Raw genomic sequence first — 18,262 nt, 5'->3', positions numbered from 1 at the left:
GAAAGTCACTCGTTTTTCCAATACATGTCCAGTTCTTTTCAGGTTGGTCATTGTAATTTGAAGACCTATTGTAATACTTATTTACAGCCCATGTCCACGTGTCTCTGTCTGTTGCCGTGACGACCCTTTATTCGCCATTTAAAGGAAATATTTTTTTTCAAAGACTCAGGCAGCTTATATAGCCACAATATTTGGCACACTTCGTCGAATTGGCCCAGTTAGAAGATTAATTTTGGTTTTGAATAAGGGCTTGGCTGCACAGCTCAGTAGTGGCTCCTTTTTTGTAGTACTCTCTCCAATAGGGGTTTTTATCTCTTGGGTGTGGGAATGTAAATAGGCGACTTTCGAGCATGTTATGTTCTAATGAGATGATTAGAGAGGAGCATCTGCCAACACCCTGACCTGCACACAGTCCGAGTTGCGTGACGTCCGAGTTGCGCTAGATTGCGAGGGCCCGTTCAGTCCTGCTTGCAGGCCTAGTTATTATTATTATTCTTCTTTTTTCAGGGCAAATGAAAATGGCCAATTTGGAGGCCTGAACATGCACGAAAAGTCACCAAAATTTGCACATACGTGCGGCTTTGCGTAAATTTCGATAATCTTGTGTCGTTTTGAAAAAATGTCAAAAAATGGCTCAGTGGCGCCCCCTTTACCCTTAAAATTTTCAAAAAGGCCTCTCCTCTCAGGTTTTCAACGTAGAGCAATGAAATTTGGGGAGTAGATACCTTATGCCTAACTGTTCAAAAAAGCCTCTTGCACCCATATTCCAAATCCAACAGGAAATCGGATATTTTGGATCAAATGTGAAATTTTTATCGGTTCACAGTTGGAGTTTACATTTGGAGGCCTGAACATGCACGAAAACTCACCAAAATTTGCACATACATGCAACTTTACGTAAATTTTGATAATCTACAAAAAAATTTAACAAAATGGCTCAGTGGCGCCCCCTTGAAATTTTCAAAAAGGCCTTTCCTATTAGGTTTTTTCAACGTAGAACGATGAAATTTGGCGAGTCGATACATTGTGCAAAACTGCTCCAAAAAGTCTCTTGCACCCATATTCCAAACCCAACAGGAAGCCGGAAATTTTGGATCAAATGTGAAATTTTATCGATTTACATTTGAGACCTTGTCGCTGAAGAAAATAGTTGGATCGTCTTCAAAATTGGTCAGACTATTCAGGAGACATATGAGATCTTAAGTTTTGAAAATGGTGAGTTTTCACTCAAGGGTCTGACCTGGGCGTGGTCCCAAAGTCGGCCATTTTTGGGCAAAATACCAAATTCAGAAAATGATTAAAAACTCCGTGATACAACGTTCAATCTTTTTCATTTCTAGCATGTATATGAGATATCCCAGCCTGAACACGACTGCATTGAAATATTACCCATTAGGCCTGGCGCCCCCTAGTGGGAACAGGAAATGGCCTTCTTTACGAGACAGGCTCCTCCTCCAAGGGAAAAAAATCTATTGACCTCAAACCTGTTTCAGGGGAGCCTCAAGACATGTGTTCAGGTCCCTGATGAAAAATATTGAGGTTTCGTTGAAGCGGAGAGGTCCAAACTGGAAGTGAAAATGACCGTCAACAATTTGTCTCGCCAAAAATTTTGAACAGTCATAACTCGGCAGATATGCAACATATCTGCGCCAAACTTTCCGTGTTTGTTGAGAGTCATACCCTGAAGGTTCTTGTAGGGGTCATTTGCATCAACTCTACAGTGCCAACTAGTGGCGACAGAAAGAAGTTTTAAAAAAGGCCTTTCCTATTGGGTTTTTTCAACATAGAGCAAGGAAATTTGGGGAGTAGATACATTATGCAAAACTGCTCCAAAAAGTCTCTTGCACCCATATTCCAAATCCAACAGGAAATCGGGTATTTTGGATCGAATGTGAAATTTTCATGGGTTCACAGTAAGAGTTTACATTTGGAGGCTTGAATATGCATAAAAACTCACCAAAATTTGCACATACATGCGGCTTTGGATAACGTTCGATAATCTTGCAACGTTACGAAACAATTTAACAAAATGGCTCAGTGGCGCCCCCTTGAAATTTTCAAAAAGGCCTCTCCATTTAGGTTTTTCTAACATAGAGTGATGAAATTTGGAGAGTCAAAACTTTGTGCAAAACTGCTCCAAAAAGTCTCTTGCACACACATTCCAAATCCTACAGGAAATCGGGTATTTTGGATTGAATGTGAACTTTTTATCGATTTACAGTGTGCACATTTTACACCTTGGCACCTAGGGAATTAGTTTGATCATTCTCAAAATTGGTGAGACTGTTCATGAGGCATATGAAATCTTAAGTTATAAAAATGGTGTGTTTTCATTCACGGGCCTGACCTGGGCGGGGCGCCAAATTCTTCCATTTTTTCGCCAAAACACCGAATTCGGAAAATGACTGATAACTCCCTCATACAACGTTCAATCTATTTTAAATCTGGCATGTGTGTGAGGTATACCAGCCTGAGCAGGACTGGATTGAAAATTTACCATTTGTGCCTGGCGCCTCCTAGTGGGAACAGGAAATGCCCTTTTTTACGGGACACACTCCTCCTCTAAAGGGAAAAAATCAATCTACCTCAAACCTGCATAAGGGAAACCTTAAGACCTGTCTTCAGGTGCCTGATGAAAAATATTGAAGTTTCGTTGAAGCGGAGGGGTCCAAACAGGAAAGTGAAAATGACTGTCAACAATTTTTCTCTCCAAAAACTTTGAACAGTCATAACTCGGCAGATATACAAGATATCTGCGCCAAACTTCCCGTGCTTGTTGAGAGTCATACCCTGAAGGGCCTTGTAGGGGGCATTTGCATCAACCCTACAGCGCCAACTAGTGGCGATAGAAAGTCACTCGTTTTTCCAAAACATGTCCAGTTCTTTTCATGTTGGTCATTGTAGTTTCAAGACCTATTAAAATACTTTTTTACGGCCCATGTCCACGTGTCTCTGTCTGTTGCCGTGACGACCCTTTGTTCGCCATTTAAAGGAAATATATTTTTTTCAGAGACTCAGGGAGCTTATAGAGCCACAATAGTTGGCACACTTGGTCGAATTGGCCCAGTTAGAAGATTAATTTGGTTTTGAATAAGGGCTTGGCTGCACAGCTCAGTAGTGGCTCCTTTTTTGTAGTACTCTCTCCAATAGGGGTTTTTATCTCTTGGGTGTGGGAATGTAAAGAGGCGACTTTCGAGCTTGTTAGGTTCTAATGAGATGATTAGAGAGGAGGATCTGCCACCACCCTGACCTGCACACAGTCCGAGTTGCGTGACGTCCGAGTTGCGCTAGATTGCGAGGGCCCGTTCAGTCCTGCTTGCAGGCCTAGTTATTATTATTATTATTCTTCTTTTTTCAGGGCAAATGAAAATGGCCAATTTGGAGGCCTGAACATGCACGAAAAGTCACCAAAATTTGCACATACGTGCGGCTTTGCGTAAATTTCGATAATCTTGTGTCGTTTTGAAAAAATGTCAAAAAATGGCTCAGTGGCGCCCCCTTTACCCTTAAAATTTTCAAAAAGGCCTCTCCTCTCAGGTTTTCAACGTAGAGCAATGAAATTTGGGGAGTAGATACCTTATGCCTAACTGTTCAAAAAAGCCTCTTGCACCCATATTCCAAATCCAACAGGAAATCGGATATTTTGGATCAAATGTGAAATTTTTATCGGTTCACAGTTGGAGTTTACATTTGGAGGCCTGAACATGCACGAAAACTCACCAAAATTTGCACATACATGCAACTTTATGTAAATTTTAATAATCTACAAAAAAATTTAACAAAATGGCTCAGTGGCGCCCCCTTGAAATTTTCAAAAAGGCCTTTCCTATTAGGTTTTTTCAACGTAGAACGATGAAATTTGGCGAGTCGATACATTGTGCAAAACTGCTCCAAAAAGTCTCTTGCACCCATATTCCAAACCCAACAGGAAGCCGGAAATTTTGGATCAAATGTGAAATTTTATCGATTTACATTTGAGACCTTGTCGCTGAAGAAAATAGTTGGATCGTCTTCAAAATTGGTCAGACTATTCAGGAGACATATGAGATCTTAAGTTTTGAAAATGGTGAGTTTTCACTCAAGGGTCTGACCTGGGCGTGGTCCCAAAGTCGGCCATTTTTGGGCAAAATACCAAATTCAGAAAATGATTAAAAACTCCGTGACACAACGTTCAATCTTTTTCATTTCTAGCATGTATATGAGATATCCCAGCCTGAACACGACTGCATTGAAATATTACCCATTAGGCCTGGCGCCCCCTAGTGGGAACAGGAAATGGCCTTCTTTACGAGACAGGCTCCTCCTCCAAGGGAAAAAAATCTATTGACCTCAAACCTGTTTCAGGGGAGCCTCTAGACATGTGTTCAGGTCCCTGATGAAAAATATTGAGGTTTCGTTGAAGCGGAGAGGTCCAAACTGGAAGTGAAAATGACCGTCAACAATTTGTCTCGCCAAAAATTTTGAACAGTCATAACTCGGCAGATATGCAACATATCTGCGCCAAACTTTCCGTGTTTGTTGAGAGTCATACCCTGAAGGTTCTTGTAGGGGTCATTTGCATCAACTCTACAGTGCCAACTAGTGGCGACAGAAAGAAGTTTTAAAAAAGGCCTTTCCTATTGGGTTTTTTCAACATAGAGCAAGGAAATTTGGGGAGTAGATACATTATGCAAAACTGCTCCAAAAAGTCTCTTGCACCCATATTCCAAATCCAACAGGAAATCGGGTATTTTGGATCGAATGTGAAATTTTCATGGGTTCACAGTAAGAGTTTACATTTGGAGGCTTGAATATGCATAAAAACTCACCAAAATTTGCACATACATGCGGCTTTGGATAACGTTCGATAATCTTGCAACGTTACGAAACAATTTAACAAAATGGCTCAGTGGCGCCCCCTTGAAATTTTCAAAAAGGCCTCTCCATTTAGGTTTTTCTAACATAGTGATGAAATTTGGAGAGTCAAAACTTTGTGCAAAACTGCTCCAAAAAGTCTCTTGCACACACATTCCAAATCCTACAGGAAATCGGGTATTTTGGATTGAATGTGAACTTTTTATCGATTTACAGTGTGCACATTTTACACCTTGGCACCTAGGGAATTAGTTTGATCATTCTCAAAATTGGTGAGACTGTTCATGAGGCATATGAAATCTTAAGTTATAAAAATGGTGTGTTTTCATTCACGGGCCTGACCTGGGCGGGGCGCCAAATTCTTCCATTTTTTCGCCAAAACACCGAATTCGGAAAATGACTGATAACTCCCTCATACAACGTTCAATCTATTTTAAATCTGGCATGTGTGTGAGGTATACCAGCCTGAGCAGGACTGGATTGAAAATTTACCATTTGTGCCTGGCGCCTCCTAGTGGGAACAGGAAATGCCCTTTTTTACGGGACACACTCCTCCTCTAAAGGGAAAAAATCAATCTACCTCAAACCTGCATAAGGGAAACCTTAAGACCTGTCTTCAGGTGCCTGATGAAAAATATTGAAGTTTCGTTGAAGCGGAGGGGTCCAAACAGGAAAGTGAAAATGACTGTCAACAATTTTTCTCTCCAAAAACTTTGAACAGTCATAACTCGGCAGATATACAAGATATCTGCGCCAAACTTCCCGTGCTTGTTGAGAGTCATACCCTGAAGGGCCTTGTAGGGGTCATTTGCATCAACCCTACAGCGCCAACTAGTGGCGATAGAAAGTCACTCGTTTTTCCAAAACATGTCCAGTTCTTTTCATGTTGGTCATAGTAGTTTCAAGACCTATTAAAATACTTTTTTACGGCCCATGTCCACGTGTCTCTGTCTGTTGCCGTGACGACCCTTTGTTCACCATTTAAAGGAAATATATTTTTTTCAGAGACTCAGGGAGCTTATAGAGCCACAATAGTTGGCACACTTGGTCGAATTGGCCCAGTTAGAAGATTAATTTGGTTTTGAATAAGGGCTTGGCTGCACAGCTCAGTAGTGGCTCCTTTTTTGTAGTACTCTCTCCAATAGGGGTTTTTATCTCTTGGGTGTGGGAATGTAAAGAGGCGACTTTCGAGCTTGTTAGGTTCTAATGAGATGATTAGAGAGGAGGATCTGCCACCACCCTGACCTGCACACAGTCCGAGTTGCGTGACGTCCGAGTTGCGCTAGATTGCGAGGGCCCGTTCAGTCCTGCTTGCAGGCCTAGTTGTTTTTGTATTTGAAAAGGCATACAAATATGAATATTTTAATAAAGCATTTTTAATGTGTATTTTTTAAAATCAAAATAAGTAAAAAGGTTAATTAAAAAAAAAATTGTTTTAAATAAAATCACATTTACTTTTTAAATAGAAAAAGATATTTATATATTTTTTAAAAGGCATAAAATATGAATATTTTAATGAATAAAATACTGATTTACCTTTTTTAACGTATTTTTTTAATAAAAAATAAGTACAAAATATCGCATTAGGTTTTTTAATTTAAATTTTAAAACTTAAATATATAAATATATATGAATATATATATATTTAAATCTTTTTTTGAATAAAAAATACTATTTTTTATTATTATTTATTATTATTGTTTTTTAAACGTACTTTTTAAATTGACAAAAGTAGAGAAGATCATTTTGTTTTTGAAATAAAAAAGGCATAAAAATAGGAATATTTTAATTTCTAAAAAATCAAGAAAATGATTTACTGTTTTTCATATTTTTTAAAGCAAAAATAGAAAAAATATATTTGTAAAGGAAAATTACTTTAAAAAGCATTGAATTAAAACATTTTTGATAAAAATAAAATTGGATTTTTTTTTTTTTTACCCTTTTTTAATTTTAAAATATATTTGTTAAAAAAAATACTTAAAAATGCATCGAATTAAAACATTTTTGATAAAAATAATATAGGGATTTTTTTTTTTTTACCCTTTTTTAATTTTAGACAGGGCAAATTTTTATAAATTAAGTAAATTAGCAAATCAAAATATATATATTTTGAACATAATATATTTTATTTTATACAAATAAGTCAGAAAAATATGTTTACTGTTACTCTGATCGCATGCAAAAATTCCCCATGATAAGAGAATATGTCGTTTGTTTGAATAGTGGAGGGCGGACACCGGGCGGTGGTGTTCAACAGGATCGGCGGCATGCAGATGGACACGGTGCTCGCCGAGGGCCTTCATTTCAGGTGGGCGTTGGGGTGGCTCCTCTGCGCCGTGTGATGCTCCCGCGGCGACTGAGCCGTTCCGTCCGTTTGCGTGCTTCAGGATCCCGTGGTTCCAGTACCCCATCATCTACGACATCAGAGCCAAGCCCAGAAAAATCTCCTCGCTGACCGGTAGCAAAGGTAACTCTTTAAATCAATTGATCAGTAGCTGACGTCCAATCCGTTTGAAGTCCTCCCGCTTTGACAGGATTGGGGGGGAGAAAAAAAACTACATAACAAAAAGAAATATAGAAAATGTATATATAAAAAAACTTAAAAATAAGAATAAATATTCCTGGAAAAAACGATTAAAAAAAAGATACTTTAAAAATGGTAAGAAATAAAAGTAAATATGGGAATTTGAAATGATTAAGTTATGGAAAATTAATGAAAAATGAATACATTTTTTAGTAAATTTAGTAAACAAAAGTCTATACCGGTATATGCTTCCATTTAATTTTTTCGAGTCCCCCCCAAAATATATTTAATTTTATTTTTTAAATGTAAAATAATAATTTATATAAACAGTACATATATATATATGTGTATATATATATATATATATATATATATATAATTTGTAAAAATTCTTTAATGCTGTTCTAATTATTATTTTGTTTTTTGACTGAAAATTGATGAATTAAACTTCTTGATTTTATTTTTGTAATTTGTCTATGTGTCTTTTTTTTTGTTTTGTTTTTTTATCTTTTTTTTTTTTTTTTTTGGATCAATTATTTTGTTTAAATTTTTGTATAATTAACGTCCAATCATTTGCTGCCATCCTCCTACTTCTAACGGATTGGACGTCTAGCTCTGTCAATAGCAGCCAATAAGTTAACAAGCATTGGATGACCAAATAAATAGATTAAAAATGTCCCCCCAAAAAATGTAATAAATAAATAAAATCAAGTAGAAAAAAAATACTTCTAAAAATATGACAATACATAAAAATCAAATTAAAAAAAATCAAATTTGAATATAAAAAGTTATTTAAAATTGGAAAAAATATTTTTTAGTAAATAATTTTAAAAATTCTACAAATCCTTCCCTTAAATATATTTTTATATTTTCACACAAATATAGTTTTCATTTTTTAAAATGTTTAATATTTTTTAAAAATTCTTTAATGTTCATCTATTTCTTTTTTAAATCGGTTTTATATTAATTATTTTAACTGTTAAATATATATGTATATATATTTTTTTAAACACATTTGCTATATTTTCCTATATTTGTCTTTATTTTTATTATTTTTTTTAATCTAATTTCATTTATTTTAAAATGTTTATATTTAATATCCAATAATTCCCTGCCACTTCAAATGAATTGGATGCCTACTAGCAATTAAATCATTTGCATGAGGATGATTGGACGTCAAAAGTTGAAATATTTTTTATTATTCTCAAATTTCAGACCTGCAGATGGTGAACATCGCAGTCAGGGTCCTGTCGCGTCCCATGGCGTCCAATCTCCCCATCATGTACCAGCGTCTGGGCAAGGACTACGACGAGCGGGTGCTGCCGTCCATCGTCAACGAGGTCCTCAAGTCGGTGGTGGCCAAGTTCAACGCCTCGCAGCTCATCACGCAAAGAGCGCAGGTCAGCTCCTTCCCTTCCGATACCATCCGCCAACAGACGCGAACCGCCCGCCTTCCCTCCCGCCCGCAGGTGTCGCTGTTGGTGCGCAGGGAGCTTTTCGAGCGCGCCAAAGACTTCAACATCATTCTGGACGACGTGGCCATCACGGAGTTGAGCTTTAGCAGCCAGTACACGGCCGCCGTCGAGGCCAAGCAAGTCGGTATGGCAGACGGACGGGCGTCATAGCTACGCAATAAGAAAGACGCCGCTTCTGAAAAATAAGGCAGTCGGATGGCACTTTCGCTTCATTTTTGGTTGGAAATTAGGGCAAACCATTATTTTTATAGTCTACTAATCGACATGTACATCAATTATCTTTATGATCATCAATATTGTTTATATTACAAAAATCTGGATTTTTTTTTTTTTCCACGTAACTTGAAATTTAAAATAAGAGAGTATTTGCTTTTTTATATTTATTTTTTAATCGTATTTAAATTTTAAAAAAATATAAAAAGATCATATTTACATTTAAAAAAAAAAAAAAAAAAAGGCATACCATTAATCAACATTTTGAATATATGCATTTCTTCATCAAATTAATGTTTCAAAATTTGGAATATTTACCTAATATTTTTTTAAAATAATTGTTTCTTTATTTAAATAAATTGTTTTTTAAAAAAATAGAAAAAGATCACTTTTTTGCATTTTAAAAAAGGCATAAAAATCGAAAACAATTTAAATGTATGCATTTATTCATTCATTGTTTCTGTTGCAAACATCAGAATTTTATTTTTAATTATTTTAAAATTTTTATTGAATTTTATATTTAAGTCAATTTTTTCATGGGTCTTTTTTGCCTTTTTGAGATGTATATTTATTTAAAACTAATTTTAAAAAAAAAATAATCGCATCTCCTTTTTACACTTAAAAAGGCATAGAATAAGTTAAATATATGCATTTATTCATAACAAGTTATTATTTTTTTTTATAAATTGAACTATTCACTTTATTTTTAAAATTCTATTTATATAAATTTTTTAAATGGATCATATATTTTTTGCCTTTTTGAGGTGTACTTTATTTTAATTGTAAAAAAAGAAAAAGATCACATTTACTATTTTTATTTGAAAAGGCATAAATAAATAAAAAATATATATGCATTTATTCATCAAATTAATGTTTCTGTTACAAAAATCAATATATTTAACCTTTTTCAGACATATATTCTTTAGTTGAATTGTTTAAAAAAATAGATCACATTTGTTTTTTTTTTATTTAAAAAGGCATGAAATGAATGTTATTATTTTTTTCCCCCTTTTTTGTTTTAATTAAGAATATTACATTAAAAATATTTAAAATGTAATCAGATTAACATTTCTTCCCTTGTATTCAATTTGAAGAAAATTAATAAACATTTTAAATATTTCCTTTTTAACGTCTAATTATTACGATTCATGTCACAAGAATACAGGAATATTTTTAATGTATTTATTTATTTTAATTCCAAATGATTTGAATTTGTTTGTTCGCAGCTCAACAAGAAGCGCAGAGGGCTCAATTCTACGTGGAGAAAGCCAAACAAGACCAAAGGCAGAAGATCATCCAGGCCGAAGGAGAAGCCGAGGCTGCCAGGATGGTAAAAATGCCCAATTGGCAGCATTTGAACATTTTTCATCAAATATTCCTCCTATTTTTGACCAAAAATGGATCATTGTTTACCCCACCATCCCCCAAAAAATCCCATATCATTCCTTCTAATGTTATATTCCATTCAGATATTTGTGTTTCAACATATGGTAACTAAAGATTTCACTTTTTGGACCATTTTTTGATCTAAAAAAATCTTGACATTTGTTTCTTCCCTACTCATGTTAGGTTTCATTCAGACATTTGTGTTTGATTATTTTCTCTTAAGTGGTTCTCATATTTTCACATTCTTTACCAAAAATATTTTTGAGCCCCAAAAAATCCTCTTGACATTTCATTCAAATCACTCGTTACATTCCATCCGTACATTTGTATTTAAAAATATTGACTAAATATATAACATTTTCACCGTTTTGACTCAAAATTTACCATTTTTGATTTTTAAAAAAAAAAAAAAAACTGTGACATTAATTTCATTACTATTAATATTAGATTTAATTCTTGCATTTGTATTTGAAAATATTTATCAAAACGTTCACACATTTTTGACCAAAAAATTTCATATTTTTTACAATTTTGCCCCCCCCCCCAAAAAAAAAATAAATCTTACATTCCCACTCATGTTACATTTGATTCACACATTTGCATTTGAAAATATTCACAAAATAGTTCACTTTTGCACATTTTTTACCAAAATTATTTCGTATTTTTACCATTTTAATCAAAATTTGACAATTTTTGAATATTGATTTCATTCTTACATAGATTCCATTCACACGTTTATATTAGAAAATCACGAAATGGTTCATGTTTTCAACCAAAAATATTTATACAATTTTTATCTAAAATTTGACCAGTTTTGATTAAAAAATTAATCACATTGACATTGATTTCTTTCCTACTCAAGTTAGATTCCATTCACATATTTATATGTGGAAATATTCACGAAATAGTTCTAGGATAGATATATAATTTTCACGTTTTTGACCACAAATATTTCAAATTTTCACCAAAAATGGTCATTTTTGGCCCACTCAAAAAATCCCATTGACCATTCACATTCCCACTCATGTTGGGAGTCAGTTGACTCATGCGCGTTGTAATCTATTTGAACAAAACATTTTCCATATTTTCCGTATTTACTAAAAGTTTGTGATGGCGCGTTTCAGCTGGGACAAGCAGTGACCAAGAATCCGGGCTATTTGAAGCTCCGCCGCATCCGAGCCGCCCAAACCATCGCCAAAACGGTCAGTCACGCTTACGTTGCGTTTCGGCTCCTATTTCAAACCGCAATTGTCATCCCTGTCCTCTAGGTGTCGACGTCGCAGAACAAAGTGTACTTGAACGCCGACAGTTTGGTCCTCAACCTGCAGAACCAGGCCTTGTTTGACAAGTAAGCGCATGCTAACGTTTTTGAGATCAAGACTGGAGTTCGACCGATATGGAATAATGTAGCACCTTACAGTCGGAAAATTATGGTTTTATCATGTATAATAATCTCTGGTCACACAATTTGGTAGCATTGTTGGATCACTTCCTGTTCAAATTGGGTCACTTCCTGTTAATTTTGGGGCATTCCAGGGTCACTTCCTGTTGAGTTTTGGGCATTACGAGGTTACTTCCTGTACATATTGGGTCACATACTGTTGATTTTTGGGCAATTCTGGGTCACTTCCTATTCATATTGGGTCACTTCTTGTTGATTTTTTTTTTTTTTTTTTTTCATTTCTGGGTCACTTCTTGTTGATTTAGGGGTGTTTCGTGGTCACTTCCTATTGATTTTTGGGCATCTTGAGGTCACTTCCTATACGTATCAGGTCATTTCCTGTTGATTTATGGGTCACTTCTTGTTGATTTTTTTGAGCATTTTTTGTGTCATTTCCTGTTGATTTTGGGGGACTTTTTTTTTTGGTCACTCCCTGTTTAATTTGGGGCATTTTTGGGTCAATTCCTGTTGATTTTGGGCATTTTTGGGTCAATTCCTTGTTGATTTTGGGCCATTTTTGGGGTCAGTTCCTTGTTGATTTTGGGCGATCGATTGATCTTTAATTGAGACTACTGATGAAAATGTTTTTGTTTCACATGCTTTACAGTTTAAAAAAAAAAAAAATTTCAACTGCTTGTCTCTGTTTTGTCTGTTTCCAGTTTGTCGTTGAACCCGAAAAAGTGATCAAATTCGCAAGCGGACGGCGAACACAAGTCGAGAAAGAAGTATTTCTTTATTTTGTTTAGGGTTTTCTTTGTTTTTGTATCAATTAACTCTTTATCCGTCATTGACGGAGCTAGACATCCAATCCCTTTGACTTCAAAGGGATTGGACGTCTACTAGTGATAAACAGAAGGACGATTGGATGCCAATCATCAATAGCGCTAAAAGAGTTCCATAAATGAAGATGAGAGCGGAGATGTCGTTGAATCCTAATTTCGGACGGCACTGGAAACGTGATGGTTAACTTATGTATTAATAAATGAAACAATTGCCAAAAGTCGCTAAGCTTTTTGTTCTTCCTTTTGGCGAGCGGCCAGCCGGATCGGGTTCCGGTTCTACGAGTGCAACCGGTAGGCCACGCCGCACCTCACCTCAAAGCGCCGCCGCTTGAATTTTGACGGACGTGTTTGAACGTGTGCTTTTTTTTTTTTTTTTTTTTTTTTATTTTTTTTTTTTTTTTACTGCAACTAATGATTTAAAGGTCTTCAATTCTGAAAAGTGCCTTTGGGGGGAAAAAAAAAAAATGAATTTCTATTTAACATGAGAAAATATCTATTTTGAGAAAATATTGACATTTTCAAACTTATTTTTCATTAGTCAAAACATTTTTAAAATGAAGATTTTTTTTTGTAATAAAAGACAATATTTGCTGCTTTTATTATCAAGGAAATTTAAAAAATTACCTATTTACTGTTGTTTTTCTCCTAAAAAAAATTTCCTCAATATTTCTTCCTAATAATTTCTTGGACTGTAACATGAGAAAATATATTCAATTTTTTTTTTTTTTTTATTTAATGGACTTTTTAGGACTTTTTAACAAAAATATATTTTAGTAGAGAAAATATATTTTAAAATAGCAAATATTTTTAATCGATAAAAATGTTTTTGAAATATGGAAACTATTTCCAAGTCATTTTTTAAAAAGTACAAAAAATACTTTTTTAAATTAAGGAAACATTTTTTCCCTTGATTTTTATTATACATAAATGTATATTATATTTTAATTTAAGTTATTTACTGTAGTTTTTCCTGTGTTAACATTTTTTCAATGTCATGGACATAGCAGAAAAATATTTTTTCAGAAAACATTTTAAAAATTAACCAAAAATTATTTTAATCATTTTTTTTTTAAATATGATAAATATACCCTACTCATTGTTAATAAGTAAAAAAGACAATTGCTGTTTTTTTTTTATTTCAAATATCTTTTAAATCAAGGAAACTAAGATTTTTTTTAAAAATTATTTTTATTGTACATTTATATATATATATACAATTTACCTGTTTTTCAATTTTTTTTCTAATTTCCTGCAGCCTTTATTATTAGGGTACTATATATTTTAATAGGAAGAAAAAAAAATCCTAAAACTAGTCAAACAGATTTTGTCCAACTTTTTTTTTTTTAATCAGTAAAAAACTTTTTTTTTTTTAATCAATGGGAAAAAAGGTTTTTTTTCTTTTTCTTTTTTTTTCTTTTCATTTTAATTGATTATTATAGCTTTTATTTTTTAATATATATTTTCCCAATTTCCCCAGACTCTTAGTTAACATGAGAAAAAAGATATTTTTAATAGTGGGAAAAAAACCTGAAATAACAAAAACTAATATTACTCAAAAATATTTCTAATATAAGAAGAAAAAATTCAAATCGTTTTTAGTAAGGAAAAAGAAAATATTTACTGGTTTTTTTTTTTTTTTTTTTTTTTTTTTTTTTTTTTTTGATCATTTAGAATTTTTATTCCCCCCCCCCCCCCCCCCCCCCCCCAAAATGATCATTTTAATAAAAGATGAAAGAGAATATTGGTTTATTTTACAAAAAAAAAATTATTATAATTTTTTTTAGTAAAACAAGCCATTTTAGGTTAGGAAAAAGACAATTTTCAGTTTATCTATCTATCTATCTATAGATAGATTTGTCTATAGATAGATAGATAGATTTATGGTTTATGTAAATGAAAACTGTTTTGTAATTTGAAATCCAGAGCCGGTGGATGATCCATTCCTGGCTTTCTGGTTTGTCGCTCTGCAGTACTTTTCTCTTCCTCCTCTTCCTTTTATCCCTACATTCACTAGCTCTTAATTTTCCATTTTTTTCCAATGTCGAAACCCACTCTTAAGAAGTCATTGGCCTCTATTGATGGCGCTAGACGTCCAATCCATTTGAACTGGGAGTTGGCAAATGAACGTTCGCCTCTGCACTGAAACACAAGTCGGTCCACCTATTTAAATTGAACATCTATCCTTGTCAATGGCAGGCAATGACTTAACTGCAAAATGGAGGCTATTGAGAGCCGATATTAACGGTATTGATATTTATTTCGATATTTAATTATACTTGTGTTGATTTCAAATTATTATTTGAAAATATACCAGTTTTACCAACATAATTAAATGAATAATAAGTTGCCATTATGGGCTGTCATGTTTTTCAATATTCTATCGTATGTGATATAAAATATTGATGTTTCTATTTTTATATTTTCCTAAAATAATTTGTTTTATGTCATTCTTCATTTAGATTTTAATTTCTATTACCCTTCTGACAACAAAATGAAGGCATTTTCAGTATTTCCACATTTATTTGAATATTCAAAATTTATTTTAACTTGTATTTTGTCTTCATTTATTTCATTTTTCATTATTTATTGTTTTCTTTACATTTTAACCTCATTCGTCTTCATCCAAGGAAGCAGTAAAAATGGCGCCATCTGCTGTACGACATCATCAAGCCAATAGAACGAAGTTTACGCAAGTTTCATTTCCGTTTACGTTGTTTTACGTAGCGACCAAGAATAACCTCGCGTTACTTTTGACGTGAATATTAGCAACGACCCGCTAAGGATCGATTTAGTCGCCTAAAAGGACGAAAAAAACGTGAAATATATCGATAAATCCGCATAATCCGGTACAGTCTTTACTAGCAGCCCGGTTTCCCGCCTATCTCCCGTTTCGCCTTTGATTGACAGCTGCGCCGGCCAATCAGCGCGCGCAAAGCGTCAGCTTTACGTTCGCTTCAGTAAACGGACCAATGACGTTGCCGCGTTGAACTCTTCAAACGCCACAAGGGCTCGCCGAGCCGCCATCTTGGTGAGGGATCCAAAACGAAAATAGACTTCGGCGCCATCTTTGTGAGGGAGAGGAAAAAAACAACGATATTTTCCGCTGTCTTTGTTTGTCAACGAGCGCGTAATCGCTTTCTACAGCCGTCGAGGCGACTTTTAGTCGGTTTGTGAGGCTTTTTATACGTTTTGCGTCGAGTTCCGAGTGTTTTCACGACACGCCCCGCCCTCGCACGCCTGTCCTACTTTGTCTCGCGCGCGCACGTACATTCGTCGTGGGGTTGTTTACGCTTGGAGGCAGTAATACGCGTTACTTGACTGTATCGGTAACGTAGGAGCAAGATAACTCAACGGGCTGCCACTGAAGGTGACAGGCAAACCAGAATTACTCTGAAAATGAACTGTTTTTACAACAAGCACTAACAATGTCGGCATATTCACACTTAGAACAGTCAAAGCTACTCTTTTAACTGCTTTAATGTTATTTCATAAACTAGAAAATGCCATTTCTGGAGGAATTGCGTGGGGATGCTGGTCTATAAACTCCCCTGGGTACCTGTTGATTTTGGGGCACTTCCTGTTTATTTTGAAAGCATTTGCAGGTCACTTCCTGTTGATTTTGAGTCACTGCATGTTGGATTTTGGGGGCATTGGCAGGTCGTTTTGTTCATTTTGGGTTATTCCCCGGGTCACTTCCTGTTGATTTTTGAGTCGCCTATTAATTTTGGGGTGTTTCTAGGTGAATTCCTGTTGATTTTGGGTCACCTTTTATGGATTTTGGGGTATTCCCGGGTCACTTCCTGTTGATTTTGAGTCACTTCATGTTGATTTTAGGTCACATATTAACTTGGGGGATTCCCTGGTCACTTCCTAGTGATTGTAGGTCACCACATATTGATTTTGGGTTATTCCCGGGTCACTTCCTGTTGATTTCAGGTTGATTAGAGGTCACTTCCTGTTGATTTTTGAGTCACCTTTTAATGACTTTGGGGTATTCCCAGGTCACTTCCTGTTGATTTTTGAGTCGCCTATTAATTTTGGGGTGTTCCTAGGTGACTTCCTGTTGATTTTGGGTCACCTTTTAATGACTTTGGGGTATTCCCGGGTCACTTCCTTTTTGATTTTGGGTCACGTATTAATTTTGGGTATTCCCGGGTCACTTCCCGTTGGTTTTGGGTCACCTTTTATGGATTTTGGGGTTTTACTGGGTCACTTCTTATTGATTTTAGAGAACTTACAGGTCAGTTCCTGTGAATTTTTTTTTTTTTTTTTAGTCGCTTAATAATTTTGCGGTATTCCCGGGTCACTTCCTGTTGATTTTGAGTCACTTCATGTCGATTTTGGGTCACATATTAAAAATTTGGGGGATTCCCTGGTCACTTCCTATTAATTGTAGGTCACCTCATATTGATTTTGGGTTATTCCCGGGTCACTTCCTGTTGATTTTTGGTGGATTAGAGGTCACTTCCTGTTGATTTTTGAGTCCCCTATTAATTTTGGGGTGTTGCTAGATCACTTCCTGTTGATTTTGAGTCACTTCATGTCGATTTTGGGTCACATATTAAAAATTTGGGGGATTCCCTGGTCACTTCCTATTAATTGTAGGTCACCTCATATTGATTTTGGGTTATTCCCTGGTCACTTCCTGTTGATTTTTGGTGGATTAGAGGTCACTTCCTGTTGATTTTTGAGTCCCCGATTAATTTTGGGGTGTTCCTAGGTCACTTCCTGTTGATTTTGGGTCACCTTTTATGGATTTTGGGGTTTTTACCGGGTCACTTCTTATTAATTTTAGAATAATTAGAGGTCACGTCCTGTTGATTTTTTTTTTTACGGCGTATAAATTTTGGGGTATTCCGGGTCACTTTTCTGTTGATTTTGAGTCATTTCATGTTGATTTTTTTAGTTGCCTATAAATTTTGGGGTATTCCCTGGTCACTTCCTATTGATTGTGGGTCACCTCATATTGATTTTGTGTTATTCCCGGGTCACTTCCTATTCATTTTAGGTGGATTAGAGGTCACTTCCTGTTGATTTTTGAGTCACCTTTTATTGACTTTGGGGTATTCCCGGGTCACTTCCGGTTGATTTTTGAGTCGCGAATTAATTTTGGGGTGTTCCTAGGTGACTTCCTGTTGATTTTGGGTCACCTTTTAATGACTTTGGGGTATTCCCGGGTCACTTCCTTTTTGATTTTGGGTCACGTATTAATTTTGGGTATTCCCGGGTCACTTCCTGTTGGTTTTGGTCACCTTTTATGGATTTTGGGGTTTTACTGGGTCACTTCTTATTGATTTTAGAGAACTTACAGGTCAGTTCCTGTGGATTTTTTTTTTTTTTTAGTCGCTTAATAATTTTGCGGTATTCCCGGGTCACTTCCTGTTGATTTTGAGTCACTTCATGTCGATTTTGGGTCACATATTAAAAATTTGGGGGATTCCCTGGTCACTTCCTATTAATTGTAGGTCACCTCATATTGATTTTGGGTTATTCCCGGGTCACTTCCTGTTGATTTTTGGTGGATTAGAGGTCACTTCCTGTTGATTTTTGAGTCCCCTATTAATTTTGGGGTGCTCCTAGGTCACTT

The 18,262-nt window shown here is 35.1% G+C and overlaps 1 protein-coding gene across 1 annotated transcript in view; it reads left to right on the top strand.

The window, feature by feature from the left end:
- Window positions 1-12,910, top strand: part of LOC130919401 (prohibitin-2-like) — a 31,294-nt gene extending 18,384 nt beyond the window's left edge. The window contains exons 3-10 of the mRNA XM_057842061.1: window positions 7,078-7,162; window positions 7,242-7,321; window positions 8,594-8,778; window positions 8,848-8,977; window positions 10,293-10,396; window positions 11,577-11,654; window positions 11,721-11,800; window positions 12,553-12,910. Of these exons, the coding sequence (XP_057698044.1) occupies window positions 7,078-7,162; window positions 7,242-7,321; window positions 8,594-8,778; window positions 8,848-8,977; window positions 10,293-10,396; window positions 11,577-11,654; window positions 11,721-11,800; window positions 12,553-12,577 (767 nt within the window). The 3' untranslated portion in view covers window positions 12,578-12,910. The remainder of the gene's footprint in view (window positions 1-7,077; window positions 7,163-7,241; window positions 7,322-8,593; window positions 8,779-8,847; window positions 8,978-10,292; window positions 10,397-11,576; window positions 11,655-11,720; window positions 11,801-12,552) is intronic.
- Window positions 12,911-18,262: the final 5,352 nt, after the last annotated feature.

The sequence above is a fragment of the Corythoichthys intestinalis genome, chromosome 7, assembly GCF_030265065.1.
Source record: "Corythoichthys intestinalis isolate RoL2023-P3 chromosome 7, ASM3026506v1, whole genome shotgun sequence".
Lineage (NCBI taxonomy): Eukaryota > Metazoa > Chordata > Actinopteri > Syngnathiformes > Syngnathidae > Corythoichthys > Corythoichthys intestinalis.
This window is presented reverse-complemented; position numbering and strand designations above follow the sequence as displayed.